General features: G+C 46.1%; 5 protein-coding genes across 6 annotated transcripts; 4 read left to right on the top strand and 1 right to left on the bottom strand.

Moving 5' to 3' along the window:
- Window positions 1-1414: 1414 nt before the first annotated feature.
- BDCG_02649 (nonsense-mediated mRNA decay factor) lies at window positions 1415-5940 on the top strand (the record flags this gene model as incomplete). Its single annotated transcript, XM_045418197.1, has 10 exons — window positions 1415-1433; window positions 1529-1573; window positions 1701-3871; window positions 3936-4227; window positions 4289-4446; window positions 4510-4812; window positions 4884-5192; window positions 5298-5439; window positions 5542-5644; window positions 5934-5940. The coding sequence occupies 10 exons, from the start codon at window positions 1415-1417 to the stop codon at window positions 5938-5940; spliced, it is 3549 nt and encodes a 1182-aa protein (XP_045274830.1).
- Window positions 5941-7009: 1069 nt separating this feature from the next.
- Window positions 7010-8664, bottom strand: BDCG_02650 (thiamine pyrophosphokinase Thi80). Its single transcript, XM_045418198.1, has 3 exons — window positions 8357-8664; window positions 8182-8261; window positions 7010-8051 (listed from the first exon to the last, which is right to left on the bottom strand). The coding sequence occupies exons 1-3, from the start codon at window positions 8475-8477 to the stop codon at window positions 7302-7304; spliced, it is 951 nt and encodes a 316-aa protein (XP_045274831.1). The 5' UTR covers window positions 8478-8664; the 3' UTR covers window positions 7010-7301.
- A 149-nt stretch (window positions 8665-8813) lies between these two features.
- Window positions 8814-13317, top strand: BDCG_02651. 2 transcript variants are annotated; one of them, XM_045418199.1, is made up of 5 exons: window positions 8814-9500; window positions 9732-9818; window positions 10188-10466; window positions 10538-11004; window positions 11079-13317. In XM_045418199.1, the coding sequence occupies exons 2-5, from the start codon at window positions 9815-9817 to the stop codon at window positions 11712-11714; spliced, it is 1386 nt and encodes a 461-aa protein (XP_045280124.1). In that variant the 5' UTR covers window positions 8814-9500; window positions 9732-9814; the 3' UTR covers window positions 11715-13317. The 2 variants fall into 2 exon arrangements, with proteins under 2 accessions (XP_045280124.1, XP_045280125.1); XM_045418200.1 differs by having other exon boundaries at window positions 8819-9500; window positions 9735-9818; window positions 11079-13285.
- A 661-nt stretch (window positions 13318-13978) lies between these two features.
- Window positions 13979-15447, top strand: BDCG_02652 (uncharacterized protein). The gene has a single exon (XM_045418201.1). The coding sequence runs from the start codon at window positions 14460-14462 to the stop codon at window positions 15156-15158; it is 699 nt and encodes a 232-aa protein (XP_045274832.1). The 5' UTR covers window positions 13979-14459; the 3' UTR covers window positions 15159-15447.
- Window positions 15448-15984: 537 nt separating this feature from the next.
- BDCG_02653 (uncharacterized protein) lies at window positions 15985-18623 on the top strand. The gene is made up of 4 exons (XM_045418202.1): window positions 15985-16416; window positions 16492-16509; window positions 16731-16954; window positions 17065-18623. The coding sequence occupies exons 1-4, from the start codon at window positions 16349-16351 to the stop codon at window positions 17628-17630; spliced, it is 876 nt and encodes a 291-aa protein (XP_045274833.1). The 5' UTR covers window positions 15985-16348; the 3' UTR covers window positions 17631-18623.
- Window positions 18624-18749: the final 126 nt, after the last annotated feature.

Below are 18749 nucleotides of genomic sequence, written 5' to 3' on the forward strand. Positions count from 1 at the left end.
GAAGCCTATATTACGCTTGATATACAAAACATAAAAATATATAGACATCAGGATGATGTATTATTTAGCGATGGCGAGGAAAACAGGAATATATGTGGGCCAGGCTGTGGTCGAATTTGCTCTTGTGGCGGGATATTAAAAAGGTGAGATGGCGCAGGGAAAAAGGATATCGTCTCTCATGTTGCTCTTTAAATATCCCTTATGTCTTGAGCTAAAGAGAAAGAAAGTATCTAATATCTATCTATATACCTATCCATCCACAACGTAACTATCTACTTCGTCGAACAGGAGCAGCGCATCAGAATCAAAAAGAAAAGTCTCCATCTAGTTACAGCTACAAAACAAACCTCAACAAACCATCCTCAGATAAACAATATTCCAACAAAGGACTACTACAAAAATGACATCGCAAGCCTCCTCTCGCACTTCTAAACCCCATCATCCTACCACCAAGACTTCCACTCTCGACACGAAGACAGCCGCCTCCTCCCGCCCTTCGAATGCAGAGCAAGGACATCGGCCATCCTCAGCCACGTCCCCGAGAACCTCGCGATGGCAGCCGAAGTTCAATCGGACACAGAGCTTGAACGAGCAGGATATGAAGCATCAGTTGCAGCAGCGGTTGACGGGGTTGGAGAAAGGGCGGGAGAGCGGCTTCACAGAGAGTGAGAGGGAGGTCAAGGAGGGGGAGAGGGACTGTGATGGCGATGGCGATGGCGAGATGGGTGAAGGGATGAAGGGATGAATGAATGAATGAATGAATCACTCGATGTATTAAATTGCTATAACTAAATATATGAAGCAAACTGTTAGGTATTCCGGGGGTGTGGCGTTTATAACTGTTATCTCCCTATATAAATAAATAAGCCGAAATCTGTGGCGTTGGCGGGGCTGATCGTGTCTAAATAGCATTATGAATTAAATATTATTATATTCATCAATGGGAATGCCAAAAAGATATGGACTGTATATGTGTTTCAATATTTTGACCAAAAAATTAAAGATATCTTCTTATTATATTTATACAAAGTTTCTTTCCAGTGACGCACTCACTACTTATTAGTTAAATAACTACAGCTATAATATTTACTTATTTACTTTTCTCCTTCACCAGCTCCTTTTTCCTCCACTCCAACCACCAACCAACCAGCACAACCTATCTATCCCGCCGCTGCAGCTGTGGGGTTCAACGGCTTTGCATTTCTCAGTCAAAACAACACTTGCTGCTATCCTTGATTACACCCTTTTTTACCAATCCTGTCCAGCTCCGGGCTTCCTGGAATGAGGTGGTCAAGCCCTTCTCGACTCCGTTGCTTCTGGAACTTTGAGGGGATCTCACCCGGCTTGACCGCATCTCTCCTCCCCAGTGCCCGCAAACAACCACAACGGTGGTAGCCCCAAGAGAATACGTGAGATGGATCGCGCAAGGAAGAGTATGTCATTCATTCATTACCTATTCCAGGCGTGAGCTGTATCTTCTTCTTCTTCTTCTACTGTATGTGTTGCTAATATTTTATGCGTTTTGTAGGAGAGCTGCGCACCTTGAATGCACACGCATGGGCCAGGGAGACAGGTATGTTCAGTTCTCCCCCACCCTCCGCCCGCACACCCCCTCTTCTTGTATTACCTTTCGATCTCGAGAATGAGATTGACGATCTAATGTCTGGGCTTAAAAATTAATTCCTTGTATACGCGTATAGATATCTTCCCGGTCAACAAATCTCTCGACTCAGCTCTGAAGAAAAACACGGCTTTTATCAAACGTCTCCGAACTGGTATTACTGCTGCCGCCCTCCCTACTTTCCTTACCGATATCCGCACCCTATCGCTGCACAAATACCTGTCCGAGATCATATCCGCCGCCTACGAAGGGTTTTGCAAACTCAAGTCCCCCGGGGAAATCGCTGCGGCTGTGGAAATCGCCAGCGCGTTGCACCAGCGGTTTGGGCCCGATGAATTCACCAAGCAGCTAGGATGGCTGTTGGGTCGAGGTCTGACGACGCCGGATAAAGCACAGCTGAAGGCTTGGACCCAGGACGTGCGTGAGCGGGAGGAAAAGGAACGGCTGGGTAGACAACGGGTTCTATTGCGTATCGTGACGGAGTTATGGCTTGTTGGGTTCCTGCGAAGCTTGGATGATGTGGAAAGGCCGGACGATCTGGGTACGAAGGGACAGGATGGCTCGGCTACTATTGGTGGTGGTGGCAAAGGCTCTTCTACTTCTGATGGGGCGGCGAAGTCTAAGACAGCGCAGGCCGCCGCAAAGGATGATCAAGATAGGGAGGCGGAGCCGTTTCCGTTAGAAGTTCTGAAGGACCTCTTGGGACATGACCGCGAGCATGTCAACTTGCCACTGGCAGTGTTGTTTGCGAGGACCTACAGCTGGGATATTTTGGGGACAAAGGGGATGGAGGAGGGCAGGAAGAACGTGGAGGCCGATGGTGCCACTGCGGAATCTACAGGGAAAGATGCGCCGGAGATTGGATCTGGCGATGATGAGGCTAATGCTGAATCAACTGGAGATGATCCGCCGCTAGCATCTGAGAAGCTCCAGCTCCGCTTTAGAAATATCCTGAGTCGCTACCTCGAGGACGTCAAAGCACACGTTGTCCGCGACCAGAAGGCCCTGGCAACACAGAGCCGCAAAAATGCAGAAGCATATGTGAAGAGTGGTGAAATATTCGAAGATCGGCAATCTAATTTCGAAAAGCAGTCAAAAGCACACGAAAAGCTCGTCTCGAACACTCAGGTTCTTTGCGAGATTCTCGGTTCGGATATGCCAGATCTATTAGAGAAAGAGGCAGCTGATTCTACACACGGCAGTAGTATAGGTCTCGTGAAGACCGGAGAATATTTGCGCGGACAAGGAGAAGGCCCTGGTATCTGGGAAGACGAGGAGGAGCGCCGATTTTATGAGAATTTAGTTGATCTAAAGGGCAAAGTTCCAGCTGTTCTTCTTGAAGATGGGAAAAAGAAGAAGTCCGATGGGGATGATCAAGTGAAGAAGAAAGTTGACGGCGAAGCTACAAATGGCGTGCCAGCGGACCAGTCCGGAAAAGGGGAGGCTTCGAAACCAGGCGCAACTACCTCCGAACCTACCAATAATCAGGAAGCTGATGACCAGTCTACCGCTATGGTTAACAAAACCGTTGGTGCCCAGGTTGATGCGTTGCTGGCAAAACTTCCCGAACTTCAAACTAAAGATTCAGTTGACCAGCTGGCGCTGGATTTCTGTTTTCTCAACTCCAAAGCGTCACGGAACAGGCTGGTAAAGGCCATCCAAGAAGCGCCCAAGGGACGCGCCGATCTTCTTCCTCTTTATGCCCGCTTGGTTGCTACCCTCGGGCAGTATCTACCCGATATCCCACAGGGCCTTATCAGCTACCTTGACGAGGAATTCCGTAGTCTACAACGCCGTAAACAAAAGGAATTTCTCGGCCAGGTCCGCACAAGCAATATTCGATATCTAGCTGAACTAACCAAGTTTGGCGTTGTCCCCGAACATGTCATTTTCCACTGTTTCAAAGTCAGTCTCGACGACTTCTCTCGGATGAATATTGAGATCATTGGCAATCTCCTGGAGAACTGTGGTCGATACCTCCTCCGGAACCCTGAAACATCCCCACGGATGGTGTCGTTCCTGGAGACGCTTAGTCGAAAGAAAGCTGCACAGCATCTTGGCCAGCAAGAGCGCATGATTATTGAGAATGCGATGTACTACGTCGACCCTCCCCAGCGACCCGCTATTCAACAAAAGGAGCGCACTCCGATGGAACTTTATATTAGGAAACTGGTCTACCTGGATATGAACAAGCGCAACTACCCTAAGGTTTTGAAATGTATCCGAAAGCTTCACTGGGAGGAACAAGAGGTGAGATATAAGAGTTTTGAATTCTATATCGTTTTGTGGGACAAACATGTATTGACAAACGCAGGTCGTCCAAATTCTTGAGCGAATATTCAGCAAGCCTGGAAAGGTCAAGTACGGCAACATTCATATCCTAGCAATCCTTGTCAGCGCCCTCTACCGATATCATCAGAGTTTTGTCATTGGCATTGTAGACAACATACTCGAGTACATTACCCTTGGGCTGGAACAGAATGAATTTAAATTCAATCAGAGACGGATCGCCGAGGTTAAGTATTTGGGAGAACTGTACAATTATAAAATGGTCGATTCACCGGTCATCTTTGATACGCTTTACCGGATCGTTACGTTCGGACATGGTACGTGCAGACAGACAGAAGAACCCTTCTCGAGGCAAGAGTTGCTGACATGGAATATTAGAGGGAGGCATTCCGGTTCCCGGGAAGATTAACCCATTGGATATGCCTGATGATTTCTTCCGAATTCGACTGGTGTGCACGCTCCTTGATACGTGCGGAGTGTGTTTCGATCGGGGATCAGCGAAAAAGAAACTCGATTTCTTCTTGACGTTCTTTCAAGTATTATCCTCTTAAAACCGACAAAGTTCGTCTTTTGATATGATAGCTAATAGATTACTACAGTACTACCTGTTTACGAAAGACCCGTTGCCAATGGATGTGGATTTCCTCGTTCAGGATACCTATGCTTTGTCACGACCCCAGTGGAAGATTGCTACTGATCCTGCTGAAGCTACGCGCCTTTTTGGTGAGGCCGTGGCACAGAATTACAAGGTACAGGAGACTGTGCAAGAAGCGGACAAGGGCCCTGAGCCGGAAGATGACGGAGAGAGTTCATCCTCCGACGACGGATATGAAGACGATGCAATCCCAGACGCGGACGAAGAAAAGGATGAGGAGCACTCGTCTAGTGACGAAGTTGAGGAAGTATGGATCCTAAAAATTCCTCTATGCTATAGTGGAAATTTGTAAATGTCTAACTTTTGCTGTCCTTTTAGACCGTTCGTGACCCAGATCAGGAACATGATTCCGAGTATGAGGAGGAAGAACAGATCTTCGTTACCCGCCAGGAAGAGCAACTTGACCCGGAAGCTGAAGCTGAATTTGATCGAGAGTTTGAGAAAATGATGGCTGAAAGTTTGCAGTCCCGTAAATTCGAACGCAAGGCAATGTTCGATGTGCCCCTACCGATGAGACGCACTCCGCAACATCCATCATCAGCTGCGGAAGAGAATAATGAGGCCAGTCAACACGCACCGAATACAATGGCATTTTCGCTCATGACAAAACGAGGGAACCGACAACAGGTCTCTATCTTGCATCTCCTATCCCATTTCTGTTTATTTGTATAAAAACACATTATTTCTTGTCTCTGGCGCAGAGTTTTCTGATCACTCTTTAATTTCGCATAGACACGCACAATCGACCTACCCTCCGACTCTAGCTTTGCCGTGGCGATGAAAACCCAACAACAGGCCGAGCGCGAGGAGCAGCAGCGCATCAAGAACCTAGTGCTAAACTATGACTTGAGAGACGATAATGAACCCAGTGACGGTGAATTCAACACTTCTTCCTCCCTTCTTCCTCTCAAATACCCAGGACTACCACCCCTAGAAAAGAACCCTAATACTAAAGCAATTTTGCGCAAAACAAAAGGCCCAGAGAAACGTTCCCATCGAGACCCGCGGACCGCTGATAAATCGAGCTCGAATCGTAGCGGGTTCCGTTCCCGCAAGTTGCAACTTAGCGATGTTGATTGGTATGACGCAAATTAGTTTTCTTTTCCCCTTCTTTTGCAACTTTCATCCGACCGATCCTCCTGTCTCTGCTCGTGCCTTGCGTGCATGCATCTACGATTTTGTGGCCGTGGCAATCCATCACCCCTGAAGACTACATATTACCCACATTTGGCCCAGGAGAGGGAGACTACCTGGAAAACTCTTACGGAAAACTGAAAAAAAAATAAGAAAGGGACCAACCACCGCGTGGAAAGAAGAGATATGCTAATTTTCTGGTGCTTCTTCGTTTCATTTGTTTTACCCGTATAGGACTTGAGAAAATCCAAACAAAAATCCTTTCCGCAACAGAAGCCAAAAAAAACCCCACCCACCTCGGGGAGAAATGAAATACGGGATATACAACATATCTATACTGCGTTCCCGTGTCTAGTTTTCTCCCTCACCGTCGGCCCGAAGCACACACCCTCGCCCGAGGAAGCAAAACGAGACGAAACCGAGAAAGATTGTACGAAATTGAAGCAATACAGGAATGACGGATAGGGCGGATGGAGAACGCTATGCTGCCCTCCGGATACCCTCCTAATTCCATGTGCTGAGAGTGGAGGGAGGGGTAGTACGTAACATTATGATTCCCTCTCCGATTCGTACGGGAGCGAACCCAGTGTTTACTACCTTCTGGATGTGTTAACTCTGCCGTCCACCCTCCCTCCCTTCAGCAAACAATTCTACTTCACTGTTGGTGGTGTTTTTTCCAGAACCTGGACCGCGCGAGGTAAAAAAGCAAAATGAGACAAAAGAAAATAAACATACCAAAAAAAAAAGAAAAGAAAAGAAAAGAAAAAAGAAAAGAGAAAGAAAAAGAAAAAGACAAAAACAAAAACAACGCATTCGTTTCCAGTAAGGAAAGAGCGGGAGCGGCGGCGGCGGAAAACGCAGGGGAAAGGAAAACCAAATGGCGCAGTGCCCCCTCAACGTTTACCCTCTTTCTTTCCGATCCCCAAGGGAAAAAGCGAAACCACGCATGTCCATCACCGCCCAGTCCCCCCTCATAGGCCCAAGTCAGTATTTCGACCCGTTATAGTCCTAGTGATTACGGTGTTGACTTGATCTCCTTTGTACCTTGGAGATGGACAAGGGGGGCGGTAGTGGTATTCCTTTTCCCTTCCTGAACAAAACAAAAAAAAAAAAAAAAAAAAAAAAAAAGTATAGAAACAGGTCTTCTCATGTATATATGTATGTTTCTGAAATTTCGGCCCGGCAGAGGGATTGAAACATGCTGATTTTGAAGGGTGGAGGTTGTTGCTGCTGGGAGAATTGATTGATGATTGATTTTCTTGCAATGTGATGGGTGGATGGATTGTATGGAAGCTTTCTAAGTGCTGTCAGATAAAATTAAAACCAGGACAGATACAAAATATTAGTGAGAAGAGGGAATTAGAGAATTGATTGTCTGTTAAAAATGGGGGGAAGAAATTATGTAGTTTGCTGTGTCTGGGTATAGGTGTATGAAGGAAGCATCCTTTTTACACATATAACTGATTATTATCCTACATTTCGACTTTTTTCTTAGGAAAAAAATATATATAATAGTTACAGTAAATCATAAAATCTATCAAAAGAAAACGCCACTGTACCCGCATATATTTCTAAAACACAGCACATAACATTACAAAAAACTTACAACCCCTCACCCCCCTTCAGCCACCCCGCCAGCTCGATGGTAAACAACACCGGCCCCTCACTCTCCACGAGCACCTCCACAACCTCACTGCGCACATGATTGCTCGAACTAACCTGGCCGCCAAAACGGGTTTTCCAGTCATGGATGTCCCATTCGAGGCCTTGGGTGGTTATCGCGGCGGGACCGGCGATGGGAATTATGCCGACGTTTTCGGCGAATGGAGTTGTTTGCGTAGTTGTAGTTGTTGTTGTTGCCGTTGTTGTTGATTGTGATGGAGGTGATGGCGCTGGAGACGGTGATACGCCCATCAAGGAGCCGCCGGGCACATGGATTCTATTCCGGCCGCGGTGGAGGAGGAAGGAGATGCTTTCTTCGGAGATGAGGTATAAGTGCCTTTGTTCGGTTGGGGTTGGGGAGGAAGATGATGTTGATGAGAGATATAGATGATTGATGAGCGAGAAGGCTTGGTCGACTCGTCCGCCCAGCCCGCCTAGGAGGAGGACGTTGATATCTATATCGTTCTCGTTTCCTGTGGATGCGCTTGGTGCGGCTGCTACCGCTGCACCGTTCTTGCTGCTACGGGGTGCATTGATACTCTGCGTACGCGAGCGCAAATAGGACAGACATTTAGTCACATCTGTAGAATACTGGCTCGGGTCGTAGATGATGGGGACCTGCAGGTCTTCATAGTGTTTGCGGACCTTGGGGGAGATGGAGTCCAGGTCTCCTACGATGGCGTCGGGGAGCTGAAGAGTAGTTTTGTTAGAATGAGCTCTTTATAAAAAGTAAATTTCTTATTTGTTGTATTTCTTTCTTTATTCTTAATATATAGTATGATATCTTGTTAATAGCTACTTAGGGGATGTATATATCTACCTCTATTGACTCTCTGCCCGATTTACGCATGAGGTTGTACAGGTGATTAGCCCCGCCATCTGCACAGATTGTGAAGCTTGCTAGATTGGAAAGAGAGTGTCAGTTCAATTTTGATTTATTCATTTACATTATAATAATATATGTGGCCACTCAACAGCTAGGACATGAAACTCACCATGCTTCTTGAGGATCGTGTATGCATTTTGGTTGATTGGCTGGTTGAGCACAAGAAGGGCGAAGGGTGAAGATGGCGGTGGGGCTGCAGGGTTGAAGAACTGCGCGGGATACCAGTCCATTATTATTATTATTGTATGCAATAGCAGCAGCTACAGATCAGCGCACAAAAGAAAGGGATCAATCAATCACTCATGCATCCATGGATACTATCTACAGTACATGTACAGTATATGTATATAGCTCGGCATGGATCATGTATGTAGCAGATCTGCAGCTGTTTTTGCAGTGGAGTGACGTCGGACACTGTCCCAGAACGGCAATCCGAGACGAGAAACGCGCCCGAGCGGGGGAAAGTAATTCCGAGAGTCTATCACGTGATGCTGCTTTTAGTGGGTTAGTTTTCCAAGGTTGTTTCGGACTTCGGAACTAACCTTGGAAGTCTACAATATATTATTACCAGATCGAGACAAGCTTTGGCCTGGTAATCGTAATACAAAACAACAAAACCAACCACACACCCATTTCCGCGACACAACCCCATTCAATAATACAATAACCAGGCAGGGATCGAGGATGGGATGGGCGTATCACTTGGTATCAGGGCGCCCCAAAGCGGCATAGTCAGGGAGAACAATACCTCCATGATTACCATCCGTACGATGCGTACAGCCCCATACCATACCAACCCCTTTCTGTGTCTCCTCCCTCCGTTCTCTGCTCTTCTTCCTCTCCAACTCCCCCCAAGACTCTCTCTCTCGCCGTCGACAGCGCCTGTAGGAGATCTCGTCTCTTCCTCCTCCTCCTCCCTCCCTCCACCTATTCTTCTTCTTCTGCTTCTTCTTCTGCTTCTTCTGCTTCTTCTTCTCTTCTCTCTCTTCTTGCCTCTATTCCCATCATCCCTTTAACTACCTTAGCAGCGTGCGCCGCTCCCAAATACTCCTAGGTGAAGGCTTCACACAACCCCTTCAACCCCCAATTGAGTCCTTCGTTTCCCGTCCACCTTCGTTCTATCGTTCATCCCTTGCTCTATTTTATATAAAGAGAGAAGCTCTAAGCTTGTGCTTCCCACACCCTTTGGTTCTCGTCTTTCGTTGATCTCCTCTTGTGTCCCGTGTTGGCAACAAGAAAAAAAATATCTCTTGGTAAGGCCGTGGAACCCCTGTTTCATCTGCATTATTATATCTTTTTTTATGGGTAGTCCGTTTCCTCTCTGCATTACATTGAATGCTAGATATTTTCTGAACTCTTACGATTATTAAAAAAGAGAAGAAAGTATCCGGTGCTTCCCCCTAGTTCTGGCGTCATTGACATACTCCTATTTTCTCTCTACGTGTCCCCAAGACTACCAGCTAACCAACACCCGCGATCCACAGCAGATTATCCTCCTTTGCCCTTCCTTCCCTTCTAATACTTCGAATATAATCCCAATCGTTCCTTCTACCGTTGAACCTACAAGATGGGTAAGCTTCGATTTTTTATTTTTTACTTTCTGTTACAGCTCTGTCCAGCATCACAACAGCGAAGAACATCACCAGTATCTGTGCTTCTCTGGAGAAGTCGTTAATTTCTCCGCGTTTTATGTGCTGTGTGCAACTTGTCCTGTTGTTCCCTGGTCTCTACGGCCCGGAAATAGGAGATCCTAGTCATGGGCCATTTGAAGTTCCGCGTTTCTGCACCCAAGCAGGAGTGTCAGAACTATGGCCATCGCACTGCGCAAGCCCTGAATACCCCAAAGCTTCAAGGGCCGTCTATAGCAAACTCTCTACGGAAATACAAACTGAAGACGACGAACTTTACTGCACTTAGTACTGACAATGTGAATAACACAGCCACCGCCGCCAACGGTATTCCCGCTCCCACGCGACCTTCTCCAGCTGCTGGCAGTGCAACCGGAAAATCGCCATATGTCGAACGCAGCAACCCAATGGGCCAGGGTGCTGCCCAAACCGTCACCTCTAAGGACCCCAAAGCCGCTGCCCAAGCTGCTAGCGACATGAGGAACGTTGTTCGTCGCAAGTTGACCGGTTACGTTGGATTTGCCAACCTTCCAAACCAATGGCACCGCAAGAGTGTTCGTAAAGGATTCAACTTCAATGTTATGGTTGTTGGTATGTAATTATATATATTTTCTGCTTCCACGTGGTTCTGTTGGAACTTGTGCTGAAAACGGCGATTTTAGGTGAATCTGGTTTGGGGAAGTCTACCCTGGTCAACACTTTGTTCAACACTTCCCTGTATCCCCCCAAGGAGCGCAAGGGCCCTAGCCTCGACATTATTCCCAAAACCGTTGCCATAGAGTCTATTAGCGCCGATATTGAGGAGAATGGTGTTCGCCTCCGTCTGACTGTTGTTGATACACCTGGTTTCGGGGACTTTGTCAACAACGATGATTCTTGGCGTCCAATTGTCGAGAACATCGAACAGCGCTTCGATGCTTACCTCGAAGCCGAGAACAAGGTTAACCGCATGAATATTGTGGACAACCGCGTCCATGCCTGTGTCTACTTTATCCAACCCACAGGCCACTCCCTAAAGCCGCTCGACATTGAGGTCATGCGCCGATTGCACACCAAGGTCAATCTCATCCCCGTCATCGCTAAGGCTGATACTCTCACCGATGAGGAAATTGCCCTCTTCAAGCAAAGGGTACGTTCTGGGGTTTTCCAGTCAACTCACTTCTTCCTTTGCAAAATAATATATATATTCTGACGCTTCCACAGATTCTCGCCGATATCCAACATCATTCCATCCAAATATTCGAAGGACCCCGATATGAACTTGATGATGAAGAAACCATCGCCGAAAACCAGGAGATCATGTCCAAAGTTCCTTTCGCCGTTGTTGGAGCGAACTCAGAGGTCACCAGCAGCGAGGGCCGCAAGGTCAGAGGTCGTCGTTACCCATGGGGAGTCATCGAGGTTGACAACGAGGAACACTGCGACTTCGTCAAACTGCGCCAAATGCTTATCCGTACCCACATGGAAGAGCTCAAGGAACACACGAATAATGCCCTGTACGAGAACTACCGATCTGATAAACTCACACAGATGGGTGTTGCTCAGGACCCAAGTGTATTCAAGGAGGTCAACCCTGCGGTCAAACAGGAAGAAGAGCGCACGCTGCACGAACAAAAGCTTGCAAAGATGGAGGTAGAGATGAAGATGGTTTTCCAACAGAAGGTGCAAGAGAAGGAAAGCAAGCTCAAACAGAGCGAAGACGAGCTTTACGCTCGGCATCGCGAGATGAAAGATCAACTAGAGCGACAACGTGCAGAATTGGAAGAAAAGAAGGCCCGTCTCGAGAGTGGAAGACCTCTCGAGGACAAGATAAAGAGAAAGGGCTTCTCGCTCCGTTAACGGTCAATCCGTTGATGATATACCCTTTGGACATCATGGGACGTCTACCTACGACATGCGGACAACCTTCTTTGCTTGATTTAGTATTCCTCTCCTTTGAGTCCCCTCTCTTCTGCTCATGGTTCCAGCGCTCTCTCTAATACCTCTTCGTTCACTTTTCCCTTTCCTTTCATTTAAGAATATTCGGCTCGCTCTCACACACTCTCTTTTTGCTTTCTTTCCTTCCCTTTCCTTCTCCTTTTCTCCTCTTTCATTTATACCTCTTGCTCGTTATCTCATTTCTGTAATGACTTCTATTTTTTATTTTTTTCCCCCTTTACTTCTTTTCTCTTGAGCGCCCTCTCCCCTTGTTTGTCTGTTTTCTTGCTTGATTGTTGAGTCTCTCGAACCAATAAACGGAGAAAAACCAAATTTGTATCAAACTTAATAATCTATCTATCGACTGGTTTCAACTTTTTCGACAGTATTATTTTTTTTCCCCCTTTTATCTTATCTTCTACTTTCTTTCTCATTGGGGGTTGGTTTGGATTGAAGGGAGGCGCGGGTTTGAGGGGGAGTGCGCAGGCATAGTTTTTCCCGAACATTCGACATCAGAAAAGTATGCTTCTAAGCGGATTGGCAAGATATATATATGCGTGAGCGAGGGTTATAAAATCTTGTCTTTTCTTCGCTTTCTTCTTTAACTATTAATATTTCTTTTCCCTGCTTTGATCTGGTAAATTGATTGGCGTGTACCTCCGTTGCTGAGAGGTCCGACTAGATATATACACGGGTCTGATTTGATCAAAGGCTGTAGTTTGCTATTCCTCTTTTCAATTCGTTTCTTTCCTTTTTTTTTCGCCCTTATCCCACTCCTGCTTCTCTGTTCGTCTTTCTTCCTACGTATAACCCTTTTGCTACCAGTCCGGAAAAATGCTTTAAAAAAACCGCCAAAAAAAAGGTCTTTTGAATCTTAGCTTATGTTCTGCTTTCTTTCATATATTCTTGTCTTCTTTGCTTAACTAGCTATAAATTTTCCTTTTCCCCTTTTCTTCTGTTTCCCCCGCCCCTTTTCTTCTCCATCTGTCTGTCTGTCTATCTGTGATTAAATTTTGATTATATACTCTGAGGTTCTTCTGCTTCTTCTTCTCCTTAACCCGTCTACTTACCAACCCCTCTCCCCTTCCTTCTATTCAACCTCATCGTTCTACTTCCAATATCCCTTTTGTGTCTCCCGGTCTTTTTTCCTCTAGCACTTTTTTAGTAACTCATCAATCGATTGCCCTTCCTCTCTCTTCTTGTTCTTATTCTATTATCCTGCGTTTTTGTTATTTATTTCCTGCTATTTTTCTTTTATTAGGTATGTATGTACATGTACATGTACGTTTGCCATCTTCTCCTCTCATTAATTACCCCTTGAAAATACACAGGAAAGAAGTAAGTTACTTTGCTATATCTGGTTAAATAGGGATAATTGCCTTGCGTTCTATTAAAAAATATACCTCTCTCTTTACGCTACGGTAGAAGACTTTGATCCACTGTCTTATCTCTCGAGTAAAGAAAGAAATCTTGTTTCATGAACGTTTTTTCACGGTCTTAGTAAAAAAAAAAAAAAAAAAAAAAACCAACTAGTAGAGATGGGTATTTGCGTAGGCTAGTATATTATCTCTGATAGGTATGTGATAGGTTTCACCAGATATAGCAGCGATCCACTCTGTATAACCTAGGGAAATTACGGGAGGTATATCGTAAGGTTCTAGATACTCAATGCCATTGTTCCCTTGAAACGATGCGGTGTTTTTCTTTCAAACATGATGGAAAGGGTAAATGAAAGGAGGTACTTCTCTTCTTCTTCTTCTTCCTCTCCTCGTTCCTCCTCTTCACCCTCTATTGTTCGTTGCTCGCTTTCTACCGCCGTTGTTTTCTTTATTCAACTGTACCAGGTACATCTACTGTGTGAATGATAGTAAGTCGAGGAGTAAATACTCTGGGCAGGCTGGCCCCTGCCTCCCGGTTTCATTGTTCCCCGTGGCCAGTGAAGGATAAAAACAAGGGAAGAATATATTTGCTGGTGGGAATATTCCCTGATTTCCTCTTTTTCCCTTCTCTTTGTTAACAGAGAAGAAGGGGGGGCATGATCGGAATGGATATATGTATACACTGGATCTCTAACTGGGTGTTCACCTCGCTCTATCCTATCTATCTGCCTTTTTTTGTTTTAATTCCGTAAGATTTTTTTTTTTTTTTTTTTTTTTTTTTTTTTTTTTTTTTTTTTTTTTTACCACCTCAAGGGGTACAGGCGCTTCGCGGGAAAAGGGAACAAACGATCCATCCACGGGATCATTCCTTTTCTTTCTGTATCTTAAAAGTTCCCCAGGTAGGAGGTACAGAGGGGATACAGCCGGTGATGACCACTCGTCCACAACCAAGGGAATATATATTCTCAGGTCTAGATGTTGTGAATTTGAGATAGGATTCATATATGGATGATATATATAAGAACATAGCCCCTCTCCCACTTTCTTCATAATTAGAATGTGTAACTGCCTTCACTTCGGCACATCTAATATCACAGTACATATTTAGACCTACCTACTGTGCCCTTAAGCTAGCTTTCCCCTGTCTCCTCCTATTCATCGTCAAGCGGTCTCCTAAGCTGGGCACCTACCTGCTGGAAACAATATACATACTCCACCACTCGATCAACTAAAACTACCACCAAACCCAAAACACAAAAAGAAATAGCAAGAAGGGAAAAAAAAAAAAATGTGCAAATACACCTCCCACGAACAATACGCTACCTGTGCCCACACCATCCCCTGCCACCTCAAATACGACATAATCTACTGCCACGCCCCCAACGGTATCCCCCTCCCAATCCACACCATCACAAAACTGCTCACGGAGCCCGGCTTCCACCCCTCGCGCTGCTGCGACATAGACGCGTGGCATGGCACAGTGCTGAAGCTCCGGGGGCTGTGTCCAGCGTGCGAGGAGGAGGCGAAGCTGCGCGCAAGACCGGTGGTAGAGAGCACGGGGGATAGGCAGGGGTATGCAGAGATGCCGAATCTAGTGTGGCAGTTTGAGTGTGGGCATTCGAAGACGTGGGTGCAGGCGGCGAGTTTGCAGAAGTGTTTTGTGTATAAGGGGAAGGATGGTGATAAGAAGAAGAAGAAGAATAAGGTTGATATAGGAGCGGATGTTCATATTGATCCGGGGGATTTGCGGATTGCGGAGTTTTGGGAGACGGAGTATGAGTTTTCGGAGGAGGAGGCGGGGAAGATCCAGTTTGAACAATATAGGGACGAGGGACTTTGCGGGAAGTGTGTTAATGAGGAATCACAAAAGGAGGGAGAAGAGAGAGAGAGAGGCAAGGGGAAGAAGCGGTGGCGGAAATCGGGAGGGCTGCTCGGGCGGTGGAAGGGGTGGATGAAAAATACTTTTCAGGAGAAGCGAGAGAGCTGAATAAGAGGGGAGTGAGAATGCGAAGGGTTTCGTCTCCCTTTTAATTGATTTTAATTTCTTATTTTTTGGAAGATTGGGTAATTGGATAATGTTTTTATATCTGGTCTGGTAGATTTGCAAGTTGGATATTGCATGGATGAGGGTAGAAGTTGCATGTAGCTAATGCACATCTGAGAATGCAGAGGTACGCATATTCTGCAGCAAACGAGAACAGAATATAATTCATATGCAACAAATATGCAATATAGAGCTATAGATCGAGAAACAGGAGCCAGGTTCATGATTTCAGAAGTATCAGAAGTTCAGAATGGTTCTGCAGCTTGTCACAGACAGCTTTACTTCATTCAATGGTTGCTCTGAAACAGTTGGAGAAGCAAAGCATGAATTGTGGCTAATAAGCAAAAATAAACAAGACATGGTATGAAAATGCCAGACTTTCCCCCCCTTTGCCCAATTATCGATTGCGTTGAGGATTTAGTTCATCGACTGACGTCTGTCATGGAAGAGAGGAGTTGGCCGGGATGACGTCGAGCCATTGGTTGGTAATTCGTGTAAGCAAATCATTCCGACTGTGAGCAGAGCCATTGCAGATACAGGGCAGAGTGGTGCAATTGGGCTGTTTGACCTGGAGCTGGTCTTTGTCTTTGTACCGGGGCTTCTCCTGGTTGTGTACTCCGTAGAGATAGATATCCATGGATGTAGAAGCTAGAAAGCAACAAGAGATATTTGCTGTTTGCTGTTTGTTGAAGGAAAAATATTTATTATGATTGTTTCCAAGGTCGGAGCTAGTTACGTCACATGACAATTGGCTGCGGGTGGCTGGGGGTTGGTGTGGGTGTATTGTCGTACGATTACATACAGCGTGATACAGCTTGATACAGCCGTGGCTGCCTGAAACCTGCCACCCGATACGGCGCCAATACACGCTCCAACCTGAGTCTGTCTGATCCAAGAGCACAAAACAAATCCTCCCGACAAGTCACAACTCAACTTCTGGCCTGATCAGCGATTATTCCACCGTGACCTTTTGATGATATCCTGCAGCCTGGCTCCAAGGGAATAGATAAATAAATACACTCAACTACCACTGCTCTATCCAGCTATCTCTGCTTCACCTCTCCCTCTCGTCCCGACAACGCACCGCTTTCTCTCACTGACCGGCTGGGGCATTTAACTGTTGCTTGCTACAGATGGCTCCTCCGCCTCCTTCCACCCTGCCCTTGGGCGAGCGTTTGAAGCTGCTCGCCCAGACCCTACAGTATGTTTCCCCGGTAGACGTCCATCCCCCTCAGGGGACCGAAAGAGAGAATGCCGTTTGCTAATCTATTTATAGGTTCGGTTGGTTTCTTGGGTATGTCGAGTTCACTTAAACAGTCCTGGAGTATTTGTGGAAGCGGTGAGGGAGGTAAAATAAGGAGAAAAAGGGAAAAAGATATACAAATACAGACAAGCGAAGACGGAGATGCTGGAACCGTTTGATCCTGAATAACAGGGAATATGGAGACTGCGGCTCCTATGGAAATAAACACAGATGGTTCTTGCTGGCTAACTTGCTCTACCGCGCATCTATAGACACCTGGCATTGATTCTTGCTGTCTTCCGATACTTCCTTTCCTACATTACATTCAACTACTACTCAGGCATGGCCAGATATTCATATCGTTTTGCATTCATATCCGCTGCCGCTACATATGGAATTGTCGTGTATAAAGCATATATTGCCCGTGGCCGTCTTGGAGGCTCCATCCCTGCCACTGCCATCAAATTGGCCGGTGACGAGAATGTCCAATATTTATGTTAGTGGGCTTTTTTTTACTCTTTCCTCCCCCCTTCCCTCGCATGGCTATATTAAAAATCCGTCAAAAATATTACCTCCTCGCTGACAGAAATTCACCGCGAACAACAGTCATGGCGCTCGTATGGCTCTACTCCCGCCAGATCCCAATCGCCCTCCTACCCTTCGCTATCTACTCCGTCTTCCACGTAGCAACCTACAGCCGCACCTATCTCATCCCAACCCTCCAACCCGCCAAACCAGTCGCACCAGGCGAAGCAACCTCCCCATCCGGCCGCCCCGCCACAAGACAATCCCCGCTCGCCGAAAGCATCGGCCGCTTCGTCAAGAGATACTATGACGCTAGCATGGGCCTCGTGGCCGCCTTTGAAATGACCCTCCTATTCCGCCTCGTCGGGTCCGCCCTGACCTTCTCAAGCGGCAGCTGGGTGCTGCTGATCATATACTTCTCCTTCTTCCGCTCCCGGTATGCGCAGAGCTCATTTGTGCAGGGCACCGTGGCCCGTGCGACTGCCCGTGTTGATGCCGCCATCTCTCACCAGAATACCCCACCGCAGGTGAGACAAGGCTGGGAGATGTTCAAGGGTGTTGTCCGGCAGGCCTATGACGTAACGGATATCCGACGGTATCTGGGTGGGTACCAGGGTGCTGCTGCGGGAGCTAAGAAGCCCCAGTAAAAAGTTTTTGAAAAATAATAATAATAATGATAATAATTTTGATAATTTTATTATTGTTATTGTTATTATTATTATTATTTCCGAACGGCCTCCCTCCTGACGCTACTCCTGTTTTCACTTTTCCGCAACCTCTCTCGGGATCCGAAAAAGAAACATAATGATGATTGTACACAACAGCAGCAACCACGACGACACCTATCTCCTAGCTCTCAGCATGTTCCCTTTATTTTTGTGTTTAAAAAGTCTTGGGGGACTCATTTCCCTCCCGGTTTGTCGTTTGTGTGTACGGAATACAGCCATAACATGACGCATTACCACTTCGGACCCGGTTGCTGTGCATGTGCATGTCTATGTATAGTACAGGGGAAGGGTGAGGGGAGCAACCCTCCGCGGCGGCATACGGACCCTCTTAAATCGTAAATGCATGCAAGCGCACGCGTCAAAATTATCATTATCATCCGGAGCCAGAGACCGGCTGACTTGGGGCCTTTCCCACTACCAGCGCCCACGCGGACGGAATTCTATTTTGCTTTCCTTATCCTTTTCCTGTTCCCTTTTCATTTTAATTTTCATTCTCATTTTATTCTTTTTCCCTCGCTTGTTTCTTCATTTTGGCGGGATAGTATGGGGTTGGGGATGTTTGTCACGCGACCACGGTGAACATAATAAGAATAATATCTATCTATCTGAGTTTGAGTGCGATGTTTGTCTTTTGAGTGTGCAGGGGACGGGTAGAAGGGAGTCAAAGATAGGAAGATAGGTAGGAGCGGTGTGTCTCTTCAACAAAACTTTGAAAAAAATATATATAAAAAGAAAACAAAATAGCAAAGGGCCTGTACTTCTAGGCATTCTCATCATTTCTTTCTGTTTTTTTGTTGTTTGTCGTGTGTGATTTTGATGTGATTTGATTTCTGGGTTTTTGAAGAAGCAGGGAGCCTGTTTACTGTTCTATCCTACATATTCTTTTATTTTTGTTACGTATCCTTTTTTTTTTTTTTTTTTTTTTTTTGAGCGACAACGTTTTCATCTGTATTTTTCTTCATATTTTCTTTCATACGTCCATACGTCCAATATCTCTTTCTGGGACAAATCCGGGCTGTACTGGTATCTTGTCTCTGC

The sequence above is a fragment of the Blastomyces dermatitidis genome (genome assembly GCF_000003525.1).
Source record: "Blastomyces dermatitidis ER-3 genomic scaffold supercont1.3, whole genome shotgun sequence".
In the NCBI taxonomy this organism is placed as follows: Eukaryota; Fungi; Ascomycota; class Eurotiomycetes; order Onygenales; family Ajellomycetaceae; genus Blastomyces; species Blastomyces dermatitidis.